General features: G+C 42.0%; 2 protein-coding genes across 4 annotated transcripts in view; one reads left to right on the top strand and one right to left on the bottom strand.

Moving 5' to 3' along the window:
• Nucleotides 1–2,605, top strand: part of LOC105816747 (chromosome unknown open reading frame, human C3orf52) — a 30,044-nt gene extending 27,439 nt beyond the window's left edge. The window contains exon 6 of the mRNA XM_012652237.1: nt 2,005–2,605. Within this exon, the coding sequence (XP_012507691.1) occupies nt 2,005–2,009 (5 nt within the window). The 3' untranslated portion in view covers nt 2,010–2,605. The remainder of the gene's footprint in view (nt 1–2,004) is intronic.
• A 6,761-nt stretch (nt 2,606–9,366) lies between these two features.
• On the bottom strand, nt 9,367–19,008 carry GCSAM (germinal center-associated, signaling and motility). Of its 3 annotated transcripts, none has more exons than XM_012652248.1 (6): nt 18,790–19,008; nt 16,045–16,113; nt 13,299–13,343; nt 12,241–12,287; nt 10,584–10,612; nt 9,367–9,681 (listed from the first exon to the last, which is right to left on the bottom strand). In XM_012652248.1, the coding sequence occupies exons 1-6, from the start codon at nt 18,816–18,818 to the stop codon at nt 9,367–9,369; spliced, it is 534 nt and encodes a 177-aa protein (XP_012507702.1). In that variant the 5' UTR covers nt 18,819–19,008. The 3 variants fall into 3 exon arrangements, with proteins under 3 accessions (XP_012507702.1, XP_012507701.1, XP_012507703.1); XM_012652247.1 differs by having other exon boundaries at nt 16,045–16,119; nt 18,790–18,818; XM_012652249.1 differs by lacking the exon at nt 13,299–13,343 and having other exon boundaries at nt 18,790–18,818.
• Between the last annotated feature and the right edge of the window lie 6,977 nt (nt 19,009–25,985).

The raw sequence follows: 25,985 nt of genomic DNA, 5'->3' as shown, positions 1-25,985 counted from the left end.
CTGAGAAGACCCCGAGCTCCACCAAAGAGCCTCAGTGCCACTTCCCCAGGGCCAGGCGCTGTGTCGGGCACTGGGGATACAGCCATGAGTTGCACAGTCCCTGCTCTTCTGGGGACTGTCCTCTTTCTCTCAGACGTTTCTTCTCCGGGGGCTTTCTGTGACCCATGTCCCACTTGCCACAGCACGAATGTGCAGTATTTGAGCCATTTGATATTTTCAGGAATGTGAGTTTCAGCCCCCTCTCAAATGGAAGGGTAGACAGCGACCAGTAGGGAGGCGAGGAAGGAAGAGAGACGCGTAGCAGACAAGCAGAGGGAGGGATGAGCCCAGAGCCAGCTCTCAAACAGGGGAAGACATGTGTCAGGAGAGGCCGAGTGAGGCCGAGTGGGTTCTTAGGCCAGTTTCCACATACACATCAGTGTGGGCTTGGCGGGCTTAACCTCCCATCCCCGTGATTACTGGGCAGCTAGTTTCTCACAGTGATAATGTTCTTAACTTTCTAAGAGCAAAGATTCTTAAGATGATGACGTATGTTTGGTTCGTATGTCCCTTAGAGATTTGAAGACAGCTGTGTCCCTTCTCCCCAGAAAATAAAATGCACATACCCCTCTTCACTACGTAAAACTGTACAGTTTCAGAGATTCCAAGGATTCCCTTGATACCAGCCTGCAGCCCATTGGGAGTTCATATGTGTGTACTTTAGAGGCGGAACCTTAATTTAGATTGTAATTTGGATTTCTGAGAGGTTTTGTGTGTGTACGCTTCTGATTCTCTAATTTGGAAATATGGTAATTATTTTGACCTGACTGCAGACATATTTTAATTCACTGTAAAAATAAAAACTTTCCTTAATATGTAATTATAGAGGAATTTTGAAAACTCCTCGCTCTTCACCCTTCCCTGTTTTTGATCGTTTTCACCTTATGGGTAGGTGGGGCCCAGGTAAGATGGGGAAGTCTGTTTTACTAATGTCAAAGAATAAGTCAGAAGCATGAGTTATTTTGGACACAGATTGGTTACTTGGTACTCTTTCCTCACACGGGAAGGAGTCAGGCCTAGTAGACTGGGAAAAAAAAGACAAAAGCAGGATTTCTGTGAGAGAGAAGAGGAAACAGCTCCAGGCAGTGAGAACAGTGACTCTCGTTGGCACATTTTGGGGTAGACTGATGAGTGGGGCTGGCATAGGGCAGCGTGGCTGTTCTGTCCTCGGAAAGCTTCTTGCTGTGTAAGGAGCGCCATTTTCGTTTATGGATTCTCCAGGAAAGTGGAGAGTTTAACTGTAGAGCGCTAGTTCTCAACCCCGGAGCGATTTGCCCCCCAGGGGTATTGGCAATGTCTGGAGACATTTTTAGTTGTCACAACTGAAAGTGTATGTGAGATACTAGCATCTAGGGGGCATGAGCCAGGGACTTCTCTAAACACCCTACAATGTGCACAGCACAGTTCTCTGCCGCAAAGAATTCTCCAGCCCCAGATGCCAGTCATGCCAAGGCCGAGAACCCTGCTGGGGCGACGTGGGCTCTCGCTGCGCAGTGTCTGTGAGTGCGGGTCTTGCACGCGCACCTCCGCCAGGGGCCGGCTCTGCACCATTTACTGCATCGGAATTTCTCATGGTGTACCATACAGGTTTTAAAAAAAACTAAAGCTTCAGAGGTATTTTTATGGTTAGATTGTGAAAAAGAACTGAATGTTAAAATGTTCTGAGTATCCAAAAGCCACATCAAAATGTTTATCATGAATATTTATCGTGTTGCTCATTTGCAATAAGCAATAAATAATACATGTTATTTGCCTTTGAAAAGTATTCCAAGGTGTGTGTGTGTGTGTGTGTGTGTGTGTGTATGTGTGTGTGTACTGAAGAGTAAACGTCCTCTGTTAGGAATTCACGAACATTCTAATTTTATCTAAGACTTATTCAAACGAAATCAAATAAAAACATAAATGTTTAAAATAATCATGATTTTAAAAATTAGTGACTTCTGTTCACCTGTGTTTTCTTTACAGAATGAAGTGGTGGAGGTCGGTCCGTGTCTGAAAGTAGTGCTCCATTGAGTTTTGGAGATGAAGAGAATTCTTTCTGTTTTACTGAATAAATCCTGTGGATCAATATAGAAGAACCCGGCGATGACCAGAGGGGTGGAGACTGGGCCTTTCTCTCCCGATTCTGCACAGTTACAAAGTCTGGCTCAATGTCCAGTGAAACAGCTCCCAAGCGCTGCCCCAGCTGGGTCCAGTCTTAACAGAAGTCAGTGGGCTCGCCACACCATGTGAGGTCACTGCTATTCTTGAAGCAGCAGCCACCGCCACCCCACGTGGACACTTTCTCTTTAGGGTGGGGGTGGTGCACTGCCTCCTTTAGGCAGAGTCCCCTTAGCAAGTGCTGCTGGAGCAGGGAGAGGCAGGCAGCCCCGTGAGGGAGATTGCACCAGTCACTCACTGAAATCCCCCTCCACCCTCCCACCATTATATCGGCTCTACCTCTAAGCCGGGCTGTGAGGACAAAGAAAGCACTTTACAAGGCCTGAGCAGCATAGCTGTGTGTCTACTTCCATGACCCGTATAAGACACCTGGGTATCTTAGCAAACCAGCCTTAGGCATATCAAACTAATGTTACTGTGATATAGATTTATGTGTGTGTATATATATTTGTGTGTATGTCTACAGCTACATAAAGAAGATGTATGTTTCTTATTTTGCATCTCCTTATTTCTGTGATTCCTGAACATCTGTTTTGGAAACAGGAGTCCCTTTGAGTTTTGAACATACTACTATCATTTTGATAGTCACCCCATTTATATTTTTGTAAACGTCCATCAGAGATCATGAAGACTGTTTAACATCTGCTGTGGATATTACACATCAGCTCTTTACTGCCCAGTGTCCTTAGATATTGACTGTGTATCTTATTACAGATGATTGTGATACAGGAAGAACCACTCTCCTTTGGAAATAAACTGTTGGAAGCTTAATGCGAGATCATTTGGGAGCTGGGAGGAATATTAGCGACTGTATGGGTTGTCTGTGGATATAGAGTTGCCTGTCATGAGGGAACAGAGTATTTGTTTTATTGGGAAAATTGCTTTGTTGAGAATTACCAAGAGAAAGAGGTTTGTGGTTATACAATGAGAGACGCCTAGCCCCGATCTCTCAGTTAAATTAGCTGTGGGAGGAAGTCCACGTGAGGGCAGCTGTGTGAGGTGTGTGGCAGATTGTTTCTCACAGGCTAGATTTGACTTGAGCTCTTTATGACCCAGGACTCTGAATAATGTGAATTTGCTTTCTTATTTAACTAGAAGATACATGTACTGTAGCTTATTGTCTCATTTTAAGGATAGTTCCTTAAACTAGTGACACTAGTGGATTTCCCTTCTTCCTCTTTATTTTTTACATGTCAAATGTGAGCCTTAGTGCCTTAGAGCCTTTCTTATTTTTAGAAAATAATGGAGAATGATTTAAAAACATGTGCAATAAATTCTTTTTACATCTGCATTGTTGCATTCACATTTGCCTCAAAGGTGTTGACTCTCCAATGCTGTGCTTTGGGCTGGCATTTTCTTGCAGTAAATGGTGTTGGAAGTGATCTTTTCATTTCCCTGAGGGCAGCTTCCTCTTCAGAGTGAATAAGACCTAGCTGGATTGGGCTGGGGTGGGCTGGGTTCTCCTCTCTGCTCCAGCTAGAGCAGGGAGAGGCCTTCCATGCCCTCCTCTTCCTCTGAGGACCCTCTCTGGGGCTGGAAGGAAGGGCCTGTTGAGTCTGGAAACAGGATTTAGTTTCATTCTTCCTTTCTTCTTTAGAAAGCACCAAGATGCAAGTACTTTGTCTTGGGTTTTGACCACTTGCAAGTCATAAAGGGGACTTTCCATAGGCTTGCTATTTTGACCCAAATAGTGTGGAAAGGACTGACCTTCGTGACTAAAGCATTTTGAGATGTTTGAAAACAAATGGCTCTCGCTTTATTATACGCTGTTCTGCTATAGGAGAGAAATGTATTGGTCATCACACATCTTAAATGACAGGCATAATGCCTTGTGCCTGTAAGGTTTTAACAAATATTTGTGAAACAACTGAAGGATTTGAGAAGAAAAACTGCTCTTTTCTGGAAGCCACTTAGATGTAGATATGTTACTGAAAACTCGGCATTTGTCCACGAGCCCAAATCAGGAGAACGAGGATAAGTGTTTTGGGGAGGAGGAAAGAGATTTACTTTGCCTGCAAAGGAGGAAAAATGGCAGACCTTCCCATCTCAAAATCCAAATTTTTCCTGAATATAGGTAGAAATACGGAGCTTTTAAAAGGAGAGCCCCTCAGTTCTATTGTGGTTAACTATTCCAATTGTCCCATCCCTGCCAAAGACAAAGCCTATGAACTCCTCCAGCCATCCCCTGGGGGGCTGGTACCACCTGGGATGCGAGCAAAAGGCCTTCTCCCTGCTCCTCCCAACCACTGGCCTGAGGCAGGGATGCAGGTTTCAGTTCTCAGAGAGTCGGGGAAGTTTCAAAGAAACAGAAAATATTTTTTTGCCATTTTGTTTTCAGGCCATTCCCTCTGATACGTATTCCCCACTCTCAATATTTTGCTTCCATATCTACGGGAGGAGGGCGACTACTCTGTTACAGACAGAATGGAGATCAGTGGAACCCACTTCTGTCCCCTTGCCAATAAAATTCTAGCCATGTGTCCAATCCTTTTTTTCTTTTCAATTTAATTTATTTCTGTAGATTTTTAAAAGTGACGTGTTTTATGGAAACCTATATAGGATACCAATGGAGAGGAAGACAGCAATAAGAAAAGAAGCTGCTAATGTTATTAGGGAGTCAGGACCTGCCCAGATGAAACAGGAAATAGCAGGGAAAAAAATACCTACCTGTTAAAAACAAGGAAAGACACACTGTAGGGGTATGTATGGGTGGTCAGAGGAAAGAGTGGTCAGTATAGTTTAATTGGAGAAGGCTTTGTGTAGGAAACAGGACTCTGACTGAACCCTGAAGAACTGGTGGGATTTGAATAAGCAGCTTCACCTTTCTTTATGTTTTTGTTTGCTGGGGCTGGAATGCAGTGGGGTGGTCATGGCTCACTGCAGCCTTGAACGGCTGGGCTCAGGTGATCCTCCTGTCTCACCCTCCCCAGTGGCTGGGACTACAGACATGTGCCACCACAACACCCAGCTAATTTTTGTGTTTTTTGTAGAGATGAAGTCTCACTATGTTGCTCAGGCTGGTCTCAAACTCCAGGCCTCAAGTGATCCTCTTGCCTCAGCCTCCCAAAGTGCTAGGATTATAGGTGTGAGCCACCAGGCTCTGTCTCTCCTTTTTCTTTTAGATGTGAATTCTGGACATGGACTCCTGCCCTATTCAGAATCTGGTAAATGCTAAGAAAAATGGGAGAAACCTATCAAAGTCCTCCCTTCTCTCCCATGACTGTTTCGTTGCTTTGAAATAAGTTAATTAACACTGTTGCTGCATTGTGGGCAGCTTTATCCACAGACATTCTTTAATGTTTCCTATGTGATTAGAGATCATAGACTTACCATAAAAAGGCATCCCTCCATCTTACAGTTGGGAAACCAAGGCCTGGAGAGCTAGAAGGACTAGTCCAGACCTCCATAGTTTGTTAGGGGCAAAGTCCAGCCTCCTAGGCAACCACACGTGATGAATGGCCTGGTAGCAGCCCCAGGTGCACGCTCACTTCAGGCTTGGTTGACATCTGGGAGTCCACAAGGAGCACAAGTGATCAGGGGAAGGGATGAATTGAGAGGGAAGGCCACCAGACTGCAGAAGACTTTCTGTGATGATAATGACCATTCAATGCTTCACCAAGCACCTTGCAAAAGAACCCTCTGTAGGAAACCCATTGAACAGTTGGCAGAACCCAGGTGCACTTAGATCAAGTGGCTTTCTGAGCTTAAGAGGCTGTAGGCCTAGAAAAGAACAGAGTCAGATCAATGTAAACAGAATCTCCTTTTCTCTGCAAGCCACTGTGGAGTCCTAGAGACTCCTTTTTCTGTTCTGCCTATGACCGTCTGTCCCTGAGAATATCTGAAGCACTTCTCACCCAAGTTTGTACTAAAAACGAACATTTGAACTCGTTGTCAACAGTAGATTTTCCCGCCCTATCTATGCCCTCTTCCTATTTTTCTCTTCTATTTTCAATAAGAATTTATTCACAGAATAAGGGGTTATTTATAGACGCTGGTATGCACGTAAAACGGAAACCACAGAGTCTGCAGTTGCTGCATAAATTGTGCCTCTGAATTTTGACTATGTAGAGTTTTAAGACCAGCGTGGTGGAGGGGGTTGTTCTGATTATATCTGTGATTTGAGAGATGACTTTAGATGCTCAGCTTCAGTTTGTCTATCAAGAAGAGGGATTCTTTTTTTTTTTTTTTGAGACAGAGTCTTACTCTGTTGCCCGGGCTAGAGTGCCATGGCATCAGCCTCGCTCACAGCAACCTCAAACTCTTGGGCTCAAGTGATCCTTCTGCCTCAGCCTCCCAAGTAGCTGGGACTACAGGCATGTGCCACCATGCCTGGCTAATTTTATATATGTATATTTTTAGTTGTCCAGGTCATTTCTTTCTTTTTTTTTCAGTAGAGACGGGGTCTCATTCTTGCTCAGGCTGGTCTCGAACTCCTGACCTTGAGCGATCCACCTGCCTCGGCCTCCCAGAGTGCTAGGATTACAGGCGTGAGCCACCACACCCAGCCAGAAGAGGGATTCTTATACCGAGGGGTTGTATCCCTAACCCCTTGAAATCATACACAAATGCGTATGGGGTGTTTGTGTGTGTGTGTGAGAATATACATTTTCTGCAAAGAAGGCACATAGCTTTCATCAGAAATCCTGAAATCTGTGGAAAACAGGATCAGCATTATATACCAACATCGTGGATTTTTTTGACATTAAAATGTATTTACTAGAAAATTTGAGACTTTTATACATTAAATACATTAAAGTCATATTGTAGAATCTTTTTCCTCAACTTTTTGTTATTAATAATATTTTTGATTGACAAATCTATGTATACCTTATAGTAGGTATTTTGAAGCACTCCCAAATCGCTCTCCTCAAAAATAATTCCATTTCATAATCCCTTTATTATAAGAACAAATTTCTTTGGTTAAGTATTTATGCTTAATATGTTCCTGATAAAAGGCATATACTATTTGGGACAGGTGATGCTTTCACAGGATAAGGTTCAAACAAATATAACTTACTGTATTAGGAATATTTCGACCAACCAACTTCCACAATGGTCCGATATCCATGTGAAAAATCCCAGCATAACCCCATTGCTTGGGTGTTTCTGCCTCACTAGAGGACTGCTGGGTGATCCTGGATCACCAGATGCATCAGCATGTTTTTTTCCGTACATCAAAAAAGATTTTTGTTTCTCTCTCCTCTTTGACATCATTTATTCAGAATCTGTGATAGATGATTTGCATACATTAGATGTAATCCTTCTGTTTATGGGGCAAAAAAGGTGAGCCTCCAAGTAACAGGTTCAAAGTCACAGAGGGAGGAAGAGATAGAACCAGAATTTGAATGACTGCTTATCTATCTCTGGGGTCCACACTCTTTCCCCTAAGCCATGTTACATCTTGTACAGTATTCACTGCTCCTTTTGAACCTGAGTGAATCCTGGCCAAGGATCAAAGTTCGGGTTCCATGGGAAAAAATTTTGCTTTAAGTAGAAACTTAGCAGAGGGTAAGATACCAAGATGTGATTGGCTCTCTAACTGAAGGCCATTGACTGGCTGAAGTCTCAGCAAACCTGTGACGCACGCACTCACGCTCAAGCAACTGGATTTATCTCCATTTGGCACTTAGCACATTTTAAATGGCAAAGTTATTTAGCTTTGGTTAACTTTGAAAACAAAACAGTAGACATAATGCATTTACTGTTTGTCTCAACAAAACTCTTACTATTTAAACATCCTTAAACTTAGGACAGTGGCTTAAGTTAAGTAAAACAGCAAGTCAAGAACACAGGTGTGAATATAGAAATAGACGAATTTGCTAAACCGTCTTAGTCTCACTCATCCAATTTGTGGTTTAAATATTTTTACACCGTCATATTAGTACCTGCTCTTATGCGTCAATAACCAAACACATTTCTGTTGAGTTTGTCCCAAACTGTGATCATTTAGGGCAGAGGACTGCAAATTTTTTTTCCAGAAAGGGCCAATGTGTAAATATTTTTGGCTTTGTGGGGCCTATTGTTTATGTCACAACTACTTAACTCTCCCATGGTTGGGCAACCATAGATAGTATGTAAACAAATGAGTGTGGCTGTGTTCCAAAATAACTTTATTTACAAAAACAGGTGGTGGGCCAGATTTGGCCTGAGTGCCATAGTTTGCTGACCCCTAGTTTAGAAGACAGATATAATTCTAGGAACACCAAAGAAAAGGTGAGGAAAAGTAAATAACCAAGGCATATAGTAGAGTGTTCATTAGAGAAGGTGTGTGTGTGTTATTTTTCCCATGTGAACATTTTATTCATATTTTTATATGTTATTAAATGCATATATTTACCATAGAGGGTCTTCTATGTAGTATATTGGAGGAGCACTGAATTGGAAGCCAGGAGAAAATCAGGCTCTCAATAAAGTTTTGCCACTAACTTTAATGTATCATTGGACAAATTATCCTCTCTGAGCCAAAAAAGGATAATGGGATTGAAGAATCTCCCAGGATCTTTCTACTTTAACAATCTCTGATGCTATGATTGTCTTATTAAGATTTCCAGGGAGAAATACAAAGTTAAAAACAAAATCGTGTAAGTTAAAATTATATAAAAATCTGGCTGGGAACCTCCTGATTCAACTCACATAACCAACGAAGCCACGGAGGCCAACGAGTCAAAGGACACTATGTGGAGGATGTGGCCCAGACGCATGGAGTGAGAGCAACACCACTGGCTCCCATTAGGGATGTGGCTGAGCTGGAAGGTTGCTGTAATGAGTGAACTCCCCCCCTGGGTAGTATAATGGTATAATGAATAAAGCTTCCTTGTGACTTCAGAGAAAAATGATGGGGACACTTTATAAGAAGATCCCTACAGAAGAGAAGAACCCTCTGTGGTGTGCACAGCTGTAGGAGAACCATGGAGCCCCTCCACCCCAAACCATTTAGAACCAAAGACGGTCACTCTTTTCTCAAATAGTAGCGTTCAGGATAACTGCTTGGTCTTTGGATGTTGGCTTTTGCGCAGGATCTAAGAGGCCCTGTGGTCTGCAAACCATGCTCTGTGGGGAAAGGGTTGTTGTGGGAGGTGAACTGGGGGATATTTGCACCCCCTCACCTCACCCTCACCCCCAACTTTTATTTGCTGATGTTAAACAAATGCTCTTCTAACTGCTGCATTATAAATGGGAAAACTTAGTCTCAGGAGGGGCTGTTAGCAGACGTGGCTGTTTCAGAAAGTGAGAGGAGATGCTCCGAGGCATGAGAAGTTCATATACATCTTCTGGGGAATGTGGGTGCCTCGGGGTGGAAGGCACATGGAGAAGTGAATACTCGGTCTCAGTTCCTCCCGAGTACTCTCTGGGCCTCTCAGCCTCGCCAGAAACGTTCTCATAGTACTCCTCAGCGGAGTTCCCCGATGGCCTTCTCTGGAGGACCCCGTGATTGATGAGGGTGTAGCACAGCTCCTCTGTGTAGGTCTGGTCAGAGGTGCCCTGCTAGTCAAAGGAGAGCCATGATCAAGTTTGGCCTCTTGTCATTCCCTTTATGTTTCAGTCCCAATGCAGGTCTGACCCTAGGTAAAGTTTGTCTTCTATGGCCACTTCATCCCCAGCTCTTGGCCATTTTTTTCTAAACGGCTGTCTCCACCCCAACCACTAGGCAAGACAGAGTCAAAGTGCCCATGTTGCCCCAAGTACACAGCCTACCCAGGCGTGTCCTCTGCCTCATGTTCCAGAGCCACCCCGACCACCCATACAATTCCCAAAGTCTAAGGGCAGCCCATTCTTATAAAACAGAACAATCTGATGATAGCTTAATGTGTTTGGGTTATGATATTTAACCACCCAGTCTAGAGATATTTGCATTATGAAATAGGGAAACAACTCAAGGGAAGGTTTCACTCATGATGGAATCTCAGGAGATAAAAAGCAAAGCAGCAAAGTGTAGGGCAAAGAGCGTGGATTTTAAGTGACACTTAGTTTTGAATCCTGGCTCTACCATCTTGTCCAGTGCCTGGCTTTGGGGGAATATCACTAAATCTCTTAGTTTTCTCATCTGTAAAATGGTGGGGGCGGGGGAATAGTAGTATCAATCTCGTGAGGTGGTTGTGACAATTACACAGAGGGCGCATGTAAACCACTCAGTATGTTGCCCGTTATAAACAAAGTGGTCAGTAAATGTCAGTTCCTTTCAATAATTGTACAGCAGAAGTAAGTGGCCGCCGCTTCTGCCACCAGGCCCTACATATGCCACCTGAGCTCACAAGCACTGGCATCCAAAGTCTTTCTTCCATGGAAGGATCAGAAGGGGTCTGGGAGACCAACTTCTCCTGCCATCTGGGGGGCCTGCACTTCTACCATTGTCTCAGATAATGTCTTAGAGCTGTTCTTATTACCTGGATGGGAGCAGATGATATTCTTTCGTCTGCAGAGAGAAAATACACTCAATGAATTTCAGGTTATGGGGAGATTTGAGGGAAGGCAGGGGGAGACTGGAATATAAGCAACTAGAGAACTGGAGCACAGCTGGCATAGCCCTTATCCGGCTATTCTGATCTCTAGCACATCCCTGGGGAGAATCAACAAACAGCCAGAGCTGTGCTTAGTGTGAGAGGCAGAGGAGGGAGGCACATTCAGTGGGACTTTGGATAGGAAATCACATTCTTGTTCCTGTCTCCCTCTTCCCCTCCACCCTCCGTCCTTCCTTATACAAAAGTCACTGCATACTTACTCTGTACCGTGCACTAGGGAGACTTAAGAAGAATCAGAAAACAGTCCCTGTCCTCAGGAGATTCAGAAGCTAGCAAAGGAGGCAGACAAGGGGTTGTGAGAGATCCACAATGCAGCGAGGAGGCTGTCGTTTCTACCATGGGCGACAGCGGATGGTGGGAGTGTAGGGGCTGGCACTTAAGGAAAGCTTTGCAGAAGAGAAAACTCTTAGGCTGAACATTCCCGTTCCTGTATCTGCTGGCAGATACAAACACGAGCAGGCCAATTTTTCCAAAGCCGATTCACTTAAAACCAACTGGCTCTGGCCATTCAGCAAAGACAGAAGTGGACACACTTGCTACCCACTGTAGCTACCCACTGGAGGCCACCGTATGCTGCATGGATTGACATTCCTTCCACAGTGACATCCCGGATTCCCACATCTCCATAAACCTCTATGGGCATCAGGACTTTGCTAATTATCATTATAAGAAAAGCATCTGTGAGTTTTAACATCCGGTTTTATTTCTACCATGTGTTGCTCTGGTGGAGATTGGGGTTCCCTGGGACCCACCATTCCCCAGGGTGACATGGCTGGGGGTGGCAGGTCTATATTATTCATTTACACACCTTACAGGGCTAGCTTTCAAGATTCAGCGAATGAACTGGGCTCTGAACTCAGGAAGGCAGAGTCAAAACTCCTCTGTTTTTCTTCTTCAAAAATACAATGCCCTTTCCTCAGGCCTACACTTTCTTATTTTTTTCTCTTACTTGTGATACTATTCACCATCCTCTCCTTAAATTCTTCTCTCTCCTTAACTTCAACACTGTTCTGTCACCAGGGACCACTGCACCAGCCTCCTAAGTGGTTTTCTGGCATTTGCTCTTGTCATTCTTTGCCACAATTTGTTCTCCACAGAGCAGCCGAGGAGATCTCTTTAATGCAAATCTGATCATACTTGCCCCCGTGTAAAGCCCTTCAGTACCTCCTGTAGCTCTCGAGACAAAGATGCAAATCTTTACCTTGGCCACAAGACCCCTCCCCTCCCCTGTGCTCTCCCTATGATGCCTTTTGCCTCCACCTGTTGCGTTGACTGTCCCCAGTTAGCTCCTCCAACCTCCAGACCTCAGGCACTGACTGAGGAATGTGGAGATGAATGAGCCAACCCCTGCTTCTGGGACCTCACAATCTAGTAGGGAAAAACACGCAGTTGGACAGATTGTAGCAAAATGTGAGAGTATTATACTAGAAATATGCCCAAAGGGCTTTGGGAGCATAGAGAAGGGGCGGTTTGGAAATGTAAGTTTACCAAAAGTGAAAATGATAAAAAAGCGATGACTTACTTTCCTTTTGGGAATCTTGTCTCTCTTTAAAAATGTGTATTTTTTTCCTGTAAAAGAAGATAAGTTGGTGGTTTTAATATTCAGAAGCTCTCAAAGGAAACCATATAAACCTATAAACTTATTTTTAACTCTTTAATCTGTTAAAGTTATACGACTTTTATAATACCTCCTTCAGCATAAACAAATTAGATAAAAAAAATAGAAAATGAAAGATGAGGCCAAGTAGAAACACATTCTTTGTGTTTCTTTCTGTCTCTCTTTTTTTCTTTCCTCCCCTCTCCCTTTTCTAAATCTGATAGAGAATTGTTTTATAGATAAGAAACTATGGTGATATTATACATTGCTTTTTTTGGAGAATTTTTTTTATGACAAAGTAGCAGTTTCTTTTATATCATAAGAGTGAAGGAGCCAGGGTTATTTCTAATCCAATTCTAATCTATGATCTCCCAAATAACCAAACAAACTCCTCCCATAGAGCACACAGTATAAAAGATCCCCTAGAAAAATGCAGTATAAATATTAGTATAATGGAAGCCCATTGTCATCTCAGGAAACAGGGACAACATCTGCTGTACGGCAGATGACCATATGCCCTGGTTTGTTCAGTCTGGTTAATGTCATTATCAATTACTTAGTGACCATTAACTATTTTTAGCATCCTTTTCACTCTCAAAGATACCCCAGTTTGGATGTTATATTATATGATCACCCTGACTGTGAATTATCTCTGCAAGAGACAGAAATGTGTGCTTCTGTACATGGAGACTCTGGGATTTGCAGTATAGAAAGGAGTCTTTCTCTATGTTAGTCACTAGTTTCATCCTTGCCTCTGAGGCTTTCCTGTTTGAGGAGAGGATACCACCCATGAGCTACTGTTCCTGTTTCTTACCAAACGTGAAGGGTTGCTTCCCCGATCGACTCTCAGGTGATTGTGTCTGGGCTAATGACAGGCTTTCGCTATGGTCACAGACAGCAGGGAGTTCACAGGTAACGTACAGCAAATACCACATTGAAACCACATTTAGGGAAATAACACCTAAAAACAGATCTCCACTCACCATGGAAGGCAGAAACACCCTTCAGCGATTTGGCAATCCCAGCACCTAAAATACCCAAGAGAAATGACGCAAATCACAGAATGATTTCTGTAGCTTTTTTTTTTCCCAAGACAGTACTGATCCTAGGTGACTTAGACACATCTCTCATGATAGACTGCCTTTTTCCTTCTAGGATGAAGATGACACTATCAATTCCTAATCAGGGAAAAAAACTTTCTGTTGCATTCCCAGCAAAGGGACAAATTTTCTCATCCTCAATTATAGGCATTTACTTTTGATGAAGACCACGTAAGAGTTATCTCCCCAAAAAAAAAAAAAATTATCTCCAGGAAATCAAGGTACAAGATACAAGTGTGTGGACATTATTGAAATCATTTTTTTTTAGGCTGGGTGCAGTGGCTCACACCTGTAATCCCAGAACTTTGGGAGGTGGGAGGATCGCTTGAGGCCACGAGTTTAAGACCAGCCTGAGCAAGGTAGTGAGACGCCTCCCATCTCTATAAAGAGGAAAAAAATTAGCTTGGCATGGTGGCACTGGCCTGTAGTCCCAGCCTCCTCTACTTGGGAAGATGATGCAGGAGGATCGCTGGAGCCCAGGAGTTTGAGGTTGCAGTGAGCCATGATGACGTCACTGCACTCTAGCCTCTAGCCTGGGCAACAGAGTGAGACTCTGTCTCCAGAAAAAAAACCAAATAAATAAAAAATTCTTTTTTTCAGATATGGTTTAGTAAATATCTGTATAGGATTCCGCTTCACTCTGAATTTCCTCCAATTTACACTATATTGTAATTGTCTGCTCACTCCTCTATATCCTACACTAGAACGTGAGCTTCTTAAGTTGGGACCCATATTTATCTTGTTTATCATGGTATGCATCACCAGCCTATGCCACAATGCCTGACACACAGTAAATATTTTTTCAATAAATATTTCATGAAGATATGAATAAAGAATGAATAACCAAGAACAGAGCAACTCTAACTGGTACAGGAGATCATTAAATCTATCACCTTGACTCCAGTGGTATAGCTAAATAACAGGACTTATATTTTTTATGGCAGAAAGGCTTAGAATCTGTCTGCAGTCAGACATCTAGGTTAAAGTCAAAGTATCATTCTGTGTATTTTTCTGTTTGAGCCACAGTCAACTACCTACATGGTTGAATGTAGAAGCCCTTTATCTCCAGGAAATCAAGGTACTGGTAACAGTCATAGTATGTAAAAACATTTGGAAAACATCATGCAAAAATGTCTCCCGTAGTGAGCTTTCACATGGATTTCCCTCAGAAGGGGCAGTGGAGGAGAGGCTGACTGTATGGTGACCTTGGGTGTGGTCACCAGCTTTGCTGCGTGTTCTAACCACCTCTAGGGTAGGTGCGTCATCAGAGCCTTTGGGGCCACGGGGCCCAGCCGCAGCTCTTCCTCTTCTTCAGGCTACCTTCAGTGCTCTTTAAACCATTTGCTTACATCTATTCCTTTGTTGCTAAAGAAACATCCTAAGGAAACTACCTAATCACACCAATGCTAAGAAACCAGATTCATTGAGGAGATACGAGAGTGAGATGAAAGGAGATGGTTGATTTTGATTTATTGGATCAATATCTCTGAATTCCTTGAGCCACAGTTTTCTAATCTATAAAATGAGGATACTATGCTGCTTACCTCATGGAATTGTAAGGAAGAGATAAAGTTAAATATGGACAACAGCTATTTGTAAACTGAGTCTTTCTCTTTCTCAACTTTTCTGCAATTTATTCTTCCATTTCAATATGGATATTTTGGTTTGGGATGTGTTCAGACAACCTCCATGAAGCAGGTCAGACACATCTCTGTAACTTTAGGCTACACGCCAGCAATTCCAGGTTTCTGTCTCTTTCACCAAGACTTCCCCGGCTCCCTGGACCACCTCTTTCTTGTTATGCCCATGGCCCTTCTGATCTATTTCATTATTTGGACTGCTTTAACATATGTACAATTACCGCCCCCCACCCCATATATGATTCTCAGCTTGCACTGAAGAAATGTACACTGTTGGGGGCATCTCTGGGTCCCCATCCCCTAACGTGGGCCTTGGTGTTAAACAATAGCAACAGTGGTTGTTTTTTAGTTGCTACTCCTTCAAAAGCTCCTCTCAAAATCATGTGAAAAGCAACTCCACAGGCCACAGAACAAATGGCTTTGCCACCCTTTGGGATTCTTGGACCCTGGGATGCTAACTCCATATTTTAGAGATTCTCTTTCTTAGAGAGAATTCTTTAGGGCCAAGGACTCAAAAGGCCTGATGAGAAAGGATTGATGGGGCCATCTTGATTGAATAGCATCGCAGTAATCACGAGGGTCTCTCCACAAACCTTCCAACAATTGTTGTGACATCGGGGTTGTGGTCACTTCAGAAACAGAAAACTAGAGTTAAAATAAAATGGCTAGGATAGAGCTTGAGCACAAAGGTACTTGAGATTGGCAAACAAAGAGACAATAGGAAATAAGACCCCTTATTTTATAACAGGGCATAACAGGCACTAACAGGGTCTATTTTCTGTTGCTAGGGGTTATATTAGGCTCCTAGCAAAGTAGCACATCTGCTGTTTAAAGTTTCAAAGCCATTTTGTCTTCATCGGTTGCTGCCATTACAACCGATGCTGGGTCTAGGCAGGGCCCTCTGTCACGGGGATGTGAAGTCCAGGACCTGACATACTTTATTCTTCCTGGGCAAAGGCTGGGAGGAGTCTGGTTGAATTTGCTCTCACCTGGATGTTCTCTGCTTGGCGTTTTGAAGTCTCAGATTCCAAGGCATCTCTTGAGTGTCTCGCTGCCACCTAAAACTCAACATATCAGAAATGGGCTAGGTATTTCCTTTCCAGGCTTCTTGCTTCTTTTCATAATTTTTCCAGCTTTCCTCATTTCTGCTATTACCTTCTCCCTGGTTGCCCTTACACCTGTTAATATTTCTTCCTCAAACATGTGCCACAACCTCCTTAGATCTGACGTTCTCTCCACTGACACAACAGCGCACTGATTTTCTCCAACAACTGTATGCACAACTAATCCTAAATCAACTGCTCCCAAATGTCCAGGTATTCTCATCATGACTGTGAGAATACCAGTGTCCAGACAGAGGCCTCCTTAACTATCATTATCTGTTTGGTGCAGTTGCAAGAACTATACACAGCAATGGGGAGGGGTACTGGCCCTGTCTCATGTAAATTTCCATCTTTCACAGAAAGCACCGATGCAGAGAACATGGGTGAAAGGGGAAGAAAAGGATTAAATAAAGAAAATAAATTGGCTCATTGCTTGTGTTGGATTTCTGCATACTCAACTTTTCATTTGCAGGGAGTTGGGGGTATGAAGATAAAGAAACTAGCACTTACATACTACTTACTATATCCTAGTCATTTTATGAATTATATTTTGTTTAATCCTAGAATCAATCCCTGAGGTAGATATCATCCTATTTTTTTTCTAACCAATGAGAAAATTGATACCAAAAGTATCAGCCAACTTGTCTGAGGATCCACAGCCAGTAAGAGGAGAGGCTGGGTTTGCTTCTGGCAGATTCCTTCCTCTGAGGCTCTGAGCTCCTCTCATGAAGGAGTAGTTGCCATTCTATTCAATGGGAAATTTCCCCAGCTTTTCTAATAAATTTGATCTGGAGGGACATGGTGAGGGGTGTGCTGATTGGATGATAACTGGGTCGTAGGGATGAAGTGGAAAAATCAGATCCTTTAATATATTAAGTGAGACATTTTAAATCATCATAGAAATGAAGATGCTCGGCCAATTTATCAACTATTTGGAAAAAAATATTATATGTCACACCATACATTAAATGTATGTGGTCAAATGTAAAACAATAAAATCACAAAAAATTATATGTGTGGATTTGTCTTATCTTGGAGCGGGGAAAGGATTTTAAGCATAATGCAATGGCAAGAACTAAAAAGCTTTCTAGATTTAATTCAGTTATCATTTAAACATAATAAACATAAAACCATAAAAAGTCAGAATGGTGCAAGACACGTGTGCCTTGGAAAAATATTTTTTTTGCAATATTTATGAGAAAGGACTAATTTCTCCAAAGTACAAAAAGCTTTTACTATCACTAAAACAAAATAGACCAAAATCCAAAACAAACACGGGCAAAAAACATTATTGGGTTTTCACAGATGAGGAAATACAAATGACTAATGAATACAGAAATTAAATGAAGATAATGCATTCAATGTTATCAGTAGTTGTAAATGCAATTGCCACTTCATTATTTCTTATTTATACTTTCTCTATTTTCTATTTTTTATAACGAATACATATTTATGTCATAATCCTTCACCCCCACACCAGATCTAAAACACAAATTTACATATGTGACATTAATCACTACTTTCTCATTCTCATCCTTTCTATATTTTGTTTTTTTTTTTCCAATCGTTCATCTAACACTAACCGAGTGCCTGCTATGTACCAGAAACAATGCCAGGAACCAGGAATTCAAAGATGAATAAGAAACAATCTCTACATTTGAGGAGCTCATAACTAGATATAAAAATAGTGATTTATAATCTGATAGAAGAATGTAAAGTAGAGGACTGACAAAGGGTTTGAAGACACAGGGAGGAGAAGTCTCAGACAATGCTATTCTCAGGAAGGGACATGAAGGTCTCCATAGCATCAACAAGCCTCCTTTTGGCAAGTGGCCCAAAGTGGGTCACCTCCTTTTCCTGTGTTCCACTCTCCAGTGACATGAACTGGGAGCTGGGACACCAAACAAAATCATGTAAAAACTTCTCTGGACAGCTTACTGTCCCTAGACGACCTCATTTTATACCTTTGTTTTTGGTGGTATTAAATTTTACAATGGCTGCTTTGATGTTAATGAAGGTGATGGTCCAAAAAATGAAATTATCTTCTAATTATTGAGCCCTACTTTGTGTCAGGCATTATGTTAGCACCATGCACACTAGAACCCTCTAAGGTAGGTATTGTATTATTATGATTTCACTTCAAATGATGAAAATAAGTCCAGAAAACTTAAAAGCCAAGTTCTCTACCTATTGAGATGACCTCTGCCTACCTGCTTGCACTGAGTCCTCATCAAATGAAGCCTCCTGGTGACAGGAAGCTTGCTGTTTACTTTGAACTTAAAGTAGTGACTGAAAGGGTGGTGGTGTCTTTGACCTCCTTGTGGAGCATGAAGAGCTCAGGAGAGTATCCCTTTCTCAGGACCTGTTGTTCCATGTCTAACTGGTCGCCTGTTACATAACCCTCCCTTGGTAAAGTCTTTCCACCCCTCAGCTATTCTCCTCCAGCTACTCACTGTGCTTCTCGGGAGAAGTCAAAACCTATAAGAAATTTAGTGCGATGTTGGACACATAGTAGGCACTGTGGCAGGTTCCTTAACCTAATTCACTTGGTCCCCAAGAGCAGTTTTTGTCCTTCTGGCTGCATTGCCCTGTCCCAACTCCCTTGCTCCCCTGCAGGGAGTCTGGACTCACCTGTTCTCCCTCGGCAGAGAGTTTCCCATCCTCTCGGTGATGGAAAGGAGCCTTCTCCTCCGTCCCTTTACCACTTCCCTCTGGCCTGCCTTGTGCTCTGACAGAGCAGTCCTGACTTAAAGACGGGCTGTGTGGCTCTGGCCACCTGTGCAGAGAGAGCTGAAAGGAGAAGGGCATCTCTGCAGAGGGAAGGAAGAGGCTGGGGGAGGGGAGTTACAGGCACACACGTGCAGAACGCCCTAAAATGTCAGAGTCGGAATGAACCAGACTGTTGGCCGAAACCAGAAGCTGTAGGTCAATGAAAGCTTTGAACATCCTGGGAACCCCAGGCCTGCAAGTATAGACGGGCTGTGGGAGTTTTTCCATTTCAGATACTTAACATTTATTAAATCACTGGTCAGAGGGGGAAACTTTGTTTTTTAAAAAATAAAAGGTTAAAACAAAGAGTCGATTGTTCCTTCTCCACCCCCACTGCTTCACTTGACCAGTCAAAATAAATAAATAAAACAAAGAGTCAAGCCACAGACCCAGTAGAAAATATAGTATAAAAAACTCATTTGAGAGTAAACAAACACGAAATAACAAAATGGGCAAAATATTTGAACAGACACTTCATCAAAGAAACTATACAGATGGCAAATACAGGAGAACATGCTCAACATCATAGTCATTAGACCACAATGCAACACATTTACATGCTTATTACAATGGCTAACATTGAAAATAAAACCAAGAACTGACAATATCAAGTCCTGGTAAGGGATACAGAACAACTGGAAGTCTCACGCATCGCTGGTGAGAATGCCAAATGATATAGCCTTTTTGGAAAACAGCATGGCAGTTTCTTACCAAGTTAAACGTAGACTTATCCTACATCCCAGCAATTCCACTCCTAGGTATTTACCCAAGTGAAACTTATGTCCTCTAAAAGCATGAGTACACATTTTTTACCTGCTTTACTCATAATTGACAAAAAGAAAAAAATCCTAAAAATAGCCCAAATGATCTTCAATGAGTGAACGCTAACCAAACTATGTTACATTCATGCAATGGAATACTAGCCAGCAATGAAAAGGAATGAGCTACTAATATATGCAACAGCTTGGGTCAGTCTCACATGCACTATGCCAAGTGAAAGAAGCTGGACTTTAAGCCCACCTTTTGGGACATTCAGGACAAGATAAAACCATAGGAACAGAAAACACATTAGTGTTTGCCAGGAGCAAGGGGTAGGGGAGGGGTTGACATTTAAAGGACAGAAGGGAATATTTTTGTTGTTGATCTTTATCTCAATTGTGATTGTGGCTACATGACGTATGCATTTTTCATAATCCATAGAACTGTATACTAACGAGGGTGCATTTTACTTTATGTAAATTGTATCTCAACATATACTTCAATAAGTGCTGGGCACCGAGGGTTCAGTGGTGACAAAGTGGATACAGGTGTGCTTTCATAGAGTTCCTTGAAATAAAATAAAACAAAGTGTGAAATACTTTATTGCTTGTCCTTGAATAACATAGAGGTCGTACTGAAAACAGGCAGGAGCGGGATGGGGAGTGGGCTGAGAAGAAACAGGTTTAGAGAAACTGGGGGGCTGGTTGTGGAACACCAGACCCATCCCGCATCGTATTTGTCCTCGTAGCTGCTCTGCAGACATCAGTCTGCCTCTGTGAGGGATTTCCAGGAACACTTTATTTAAAATGGTAGAGAGGTGAACAATCCCTGCCTCGAAATTGCATTCTGGAATGCTTTCCAGAAGAAAGTATTCTGGAGTGAAAAGGGCCTGTCAGAGAAAGGAGGGTTTTACTAATCCAGGAGGGCTTGATGCATGGAAGCAAGATATATTATTATTTATAATATTTTAATACTATAAGGACAAATACAAACTAAAAATAAGAGGTCTAATTCTTGCTATTGAAAATAAACTTCCTCCCTCCCTTTTCTTAAAGCATTTACTTTAGAAAACATTTAAGCTTTTCCTCTACCTCTTTGAAATGCATGTAAATCTCTTTAAAGGCAAATTGCAATGCAGGGATATTTCCTCCAGGACCTGGAAGCCATCTCTTTGAAAGGTAATCATCAAGGAAGACAGTGCCCCTATCTCCCAGTTTTCCTGGTAGTAGAGGGGCCTAACTTCAGTTAACAAATCTACTTTCAATCAAAATGAAAGCAGAAATTTATTTTTTCTTTCAAAGGCAATTAGCAAACACACTCTCGAAACAATTTTGGATGAACTGTAAGTGACGGATGGTGCCGTCAACTCCTCTTATTTGAGGACTAGTCATTGTTTATCTTGAACGTGTACAATGGATTATATCTGATTGGCTATATCAAAGGGCAAGACTTCTTTCTGCTTTTGTGATCTCTTCAGGGGATTGCCTGTGATGCACCTTACATTCTGGTTTAACGTTTATTCAAAAATAAAAGTGTTTTCTTTCTCCTCTACTTTTGTGAAGAGCTTTTCTGGAATGGCAGGAGATTTTGTTTATAATTCTGTTTCCCTAATGGTAGCTCCACTAAACTTTTCATTAATCCCTCAGGTAATTTGACTCTAGGAAAGATCAACTATTCAGTGCCTTAAGGGTGGCAGATTTTCTTATTTTCAGAATATCTGAAATTCGGGAAAACCCTCTTTCAATGAATTAGATGAAGCAGTGAAATAAGTGAAAATTCTTAATGAAGCTTATATTAAAAATTAGGGGTGTCCACTGCATAGAGATGTAAGAAATCTGGGACTACCCTAGTCTATTTCTCCATTCTCCTCTTTCAAAATCACTTCATTTCCCAGCCTGGATCACTTAGGAATTGTCTTCCAACTTATCTAATGCTTCTTTTCTGTGCATAGAAAATCTGAGACAACAACCAATAGTCTCCTATTTTATGTGTGAAGAAAGTGGTGTGTGTGTGTGTGTGTGTGTGTGTGTGAGAGAGAGAGAGAGAGAGAGAGAGAAATAGAGAGACTGAAGTATTCTTGATATAGTGTTGTAAGTAACTTTTCTCTTCCCCATTGTCTTTAGAAAAAAATGAAAAAATATCAATCCAATGTAAAAGTGTGTGTGTGTGTGTGTGTGTGTGAGAGAGAGAGAGAGAGAGAGAGAGAGAGAGAGAGAGAGAAATAGAGAGACTGAGGTATTCTTGATATAGTGTTGTAAGTAACTTTTCTCTTCCCCATTGTCTTTAGAAAAAAATGAAAAAATATCAATCCAATGTAAAAGTCCCTGCTCCTCTGTGGGCTCAGTACCTTTTGTACTACTTAAAGGCCAGCAGCAGGAGACCAGAGTGTCTCAGCATTGTGGAAAAGAGAAAAAATGAACAAGAGTGCTCAGCCAGTGAGTAGGGCTTTTTTTTTTTTTCTTGTCAGAGTCTCACTCTGTAGCTGGGCTAGAGTGCAGCGGCATCATCACAGCTCACCGCAACCTCAAAATCCTCTGCTTAAGTGATACTCCTGCTTCAGCCTCTTGAGTAACTAGGACTATAGGCATGTGCCACCACGCCTGGCTAATTTTTTTCTGTTTTCGGTAGAGACAGGGGTCTTGCTCTTGCTCAGGCTGGTCTTGAACTCCTGACCTCAAGTGATCCTCCTGCCTTAGCCTCCCAGAGTGTACTCCTAGCACTACAGGAGTTGAGTCACCACGCTCATAGTGGGTATTGACTCCTCACCGGTATGAATTAAGGTATCCTAGACCCTGGGTGGGGCAGCTTGAGCAGACACAGCCTTGCCATGGCCTCATGGATGGCTTAATTAGTTCCAATGTTGTCTCGAGGCATCCTTGAGTCCAGAGAGTGACCATAGCAGGGTGAGAGTTGAAAATCAATTTGCCCATTGTAATTTAAGGAAAGACTGGGTATTGCTCCCTACATTTCAACCTTCAGTTTTACTCCCTGGCCACTAGATGGAGAAGCTGGGCTATGGAAGTGTTAGCTACCATTCATGAAAATTTCTTACGATTGATAAGGTAACAGGAAAGAGCAGGGCATTTATAATATATATGTTTATTACTGTGAAACCGAGTCTGGACTATAAATAATCTACCTCCACTCCACAAACGAAAGTACAGCAACACAAATCCACACAAAGAAGCTCAAATAGCACATGTTAGAATCATAGATTTTCTCTTCTGCTCAGTGTTTACCCAATACTGTGCTTAATATGCATAAAAAGCCATAGGAAATGAATTGGAAATAAAGCCAGGACATTTATAAGCAGATGATGGTGAAATCAGAAGAAGTCTGGATTGGGATCTTTAAATTTACTTTCCTATCCTTTGGCATTACTGCAGAGAATTAATGACCAATGCAAAAACTGTCTTGCTATACCTCTAAGATCATGGGGTAATATAATGGAAATAACCATTGGTTGAGAGATTTCTAATAATCCAGGCACTCTGTTAAATGCTATAGATACAATTTCTAATTTATTCATGTAAGAATTCTATAAGATAAATACCATTCCCTTTATGTTGTAAATAAGGACAGGAGGCTCAAGTGACTTGCTCAAGGATATCTGGGTAGTAAGTGATAGAGCCAGGATATATGTTCAAACAGGGCATAGACTTTATCTGTCTATTCATTGTCCTATTCAATAAGTACCTGTTGAAAGAAAAGCTTGACTTTGAAACCTGGTCTACATCACTCCAATGTGGCAGTAAGGTACAGTATATTTGCATGTTTGGAGTGTTATGGCTTCCCACCTCTTACCTGGTTTTCAAACTCTGGGCTGGCCTCAGCTGCCAAGGCAGGTTAGAGACCTTTAGGGTGAGAGGGATTCCAAATAGCCCCTTCAGTTTCAAAGGCCTGGATGGGTTACTTCTAGCCCTAGCATCACTTTTCACTTTTGTCAAATGAGGTAAGGGAGCTGGAGGAACTAAGCACAAGGACGATCCTTTTGGAGAACTTTATGATAGGAAAAGAACTCGTTTATTTAAGACTTCATGTTGAGTCAGGAGTCTAATAACTTGGTTAAGACTTCTTATTCTGCTTCCTTCTAAAAGAGGGTGAAAGTTGCAAAGATGGGATAATATCGAGGGGTCTTCCTGAGTAGCGCTTTCTATTTATATACTTTGTGGAACAGAATATGAGCTGGTTAAGCGTCCTGGCTAATATCGGAGAGTTACGTGTTTGAAAACCATAACTATTAACTGCTGGCATTCCTCATTAAGGGATATTTGGTTTTAAAGAGGAGATAACAACATAGTGTCTGTAACTCTCTGGTGAACACCGGGGCTGAGCTTTTGCTTTCTGGTAAGGGAATTTTTGCGTATAGCTCCACTGATTTCCTGGGAGCAATGATGACCTAGAGGGGACTGTCTGGAGACAAAATGGGAACTAGTTCAGTTCATTCAGAATGCTCTTATAGTTGTAACCTGCAGGAGGGTGGCATAGCACTTCCCTGTGAATGAATGACCCTGGGAAGAATGTTTCTTCTTTTACAAAGTTTCCTGTTTCTCATTAGTAAAACTAATATAAAATAAGAGGGCAAGTTAAATATCTGCAGAAAATGGTATAAGCCAGGCTGCTTAAGCACTGGAAAAGTAAAAGAAATCAGCTAAATTTAAAAATATTCAAGGGTCAAAGGATCAAGGAAACCCTTTTATGTAAAAATTTTAAAAGCGGACAACGTTCTGGGCATTCTAAACAAATAAATGGGTTTTCTCTGAAGAGTCGAATGGAAGTGAGTTCTAATGCCTTCCTGAGCCAAAGTCTGTACATTACATTCGTTCAGGTAAAAGCAGAGCACTGGGCACACAAGCCCCCATGTCCTGCCGATAAGGCTGGGTATACACACCATGAGTATTTCATATTTCTGTGCCCAGTGGAGGGGTCTTCCCCACATGGAGGTGTTTACAATCCAGTGCATGAACCTAGTCAGACACTGACAGTGACTAATATTGTGGAGTGTACACAGCATGTCTCCAATGGCTTAGATTTCCAAAATAAAACCTCTACAAACTAAAAAGCATTGCAAAATATACTGAATACGTTTGGAGGATTTGAAACCCAGTGTCATCATGTCTAGTTGTATCACTTTGAGAGATTTATCTGTGTGAGGGTGAGGGGAAACTTCCCCTTCACCCTGGAAGATTCGCTGAAAGATCAAGTCACAATAAGGCACATTAATAAGAGGAAGAGATTTATTTACCATGCACACAGGGAGAGTGACAGAGTGATTACCCAAGATCCAAGTGGAGTCCAGAAGTTTATATACCCTTGTTTTAGAGGGGCAGGGGAGATGAGAAATATAGGTAACTTTGTTGAGTGGCAATAGGTGGTTACTGGGCAGGATGAACAGATACTTGAGAGAATGAATGGATGAGGGAAACAGATTGGCTTATAAATAATTCTATTTGGAAATTACATTAACCTGTGAGACAGGTATTATATTTAAAATGATTTGGGTCAGGTCTGGTTGCATTCTTGATCTTCTTTCCTATAATATATTGAGATAACAGGGAGGGGAAAGGAAGTCAATTGTTCTTTTTGATGGGTTTGATTTTTTAATGAAGAAAGAAGGAAAGCCCCTTCAAGACCTGTTGATCTCTAAGGGCCTTTAATTCAAAATACTCTTTATACCAAGGAGTTATATTTTGAAGGGAAGTTTCCGGAGCTCCTTCATCTGCATACTGTAAGCTCCATTATTGCCTTTGCAAAATGGGGCTAATGGTAGTACCTACCTCCTAACATTCATGTAATGAGTGCATGAGCCAATGAGGACAAAGCACTCAGAATAGTGTCCAGTGCATGCTAAACTCTATGTGACAGCTCTTGTTAGTTCAGAGCATTCTTCCCTCTCCAGAAGCTTGCTCTGGATTGAGGGCTGAACTCTCCATGGCCTTTACACTCCTAACCCGTCTCCATCTCTTCATTCATTCTACTGAGGTGCAGCAGTTTATGTAGTTGACGAATTTGGAAGCAGAACCTGGACATTCTTTGTGAAGCCACTTCTTCTTAATATTTTTTGGGAATGAATTTACCCTTAAAAATCTTGTATTTTCGACTGTTCTCAGCTATGCATTACGCTTAATGACAAATGCCTACAGTAGTCAGTCTTTCCAATTCTAGGGAAAAGAAGGCCACCACATTCTCTGTGTCAGCTCAACCAGTAATAATGGTGAGTTTGTGTGTGTTTCAATCTCTGTCGGCCTTAATCCTTTATAATAACTTGTTTTCAAGTCTCTGCTCTGCCTTTTACTAGC

The sequence above is a fragment of the Propithecus coquereli genome, unplaced genomic scaffold (assembly GCF_000956105.1).
Source record: "Propithecus coquereli isolate 6110/MARCELLA unplaced genomic scaffold, Pcoq_1.0 Scaffold386, whole genome shotgun sequence".
Lineage (NCBI taxonomy): Eukaryota > Metazoa > Chordata > Mammalia > Primates > Indriidae > Propithecus > Propithecus coquereli.
This window is presented reverse-complemented; position numbering and strand designations above follow the sequence as displayed.

Excerpts from the sequence above, each read along its gene's own strand:
- GCSAM (XM_012652247.1), bottom strand. The coding sequence starts at position 18,818 with ATGGGAAACTCTCTGCCGAGGGAGAACAG. Across the intron at positions 13,344-16,044 it reads GCCAAGCAGAGAACATCCAG|GTGCTGGGATTGCCAAATCG; the intron begins GTGAGAGCAAAT and ends TGGGTATTTTAG. Across the intron at positions 9,682-10,583 it reads TATCATCTGCTCCCATCCAG|GGCACCTCTGACCAGACCTA; the intron begins GTAATAAGAACA and ends TTTGACTAGCAG.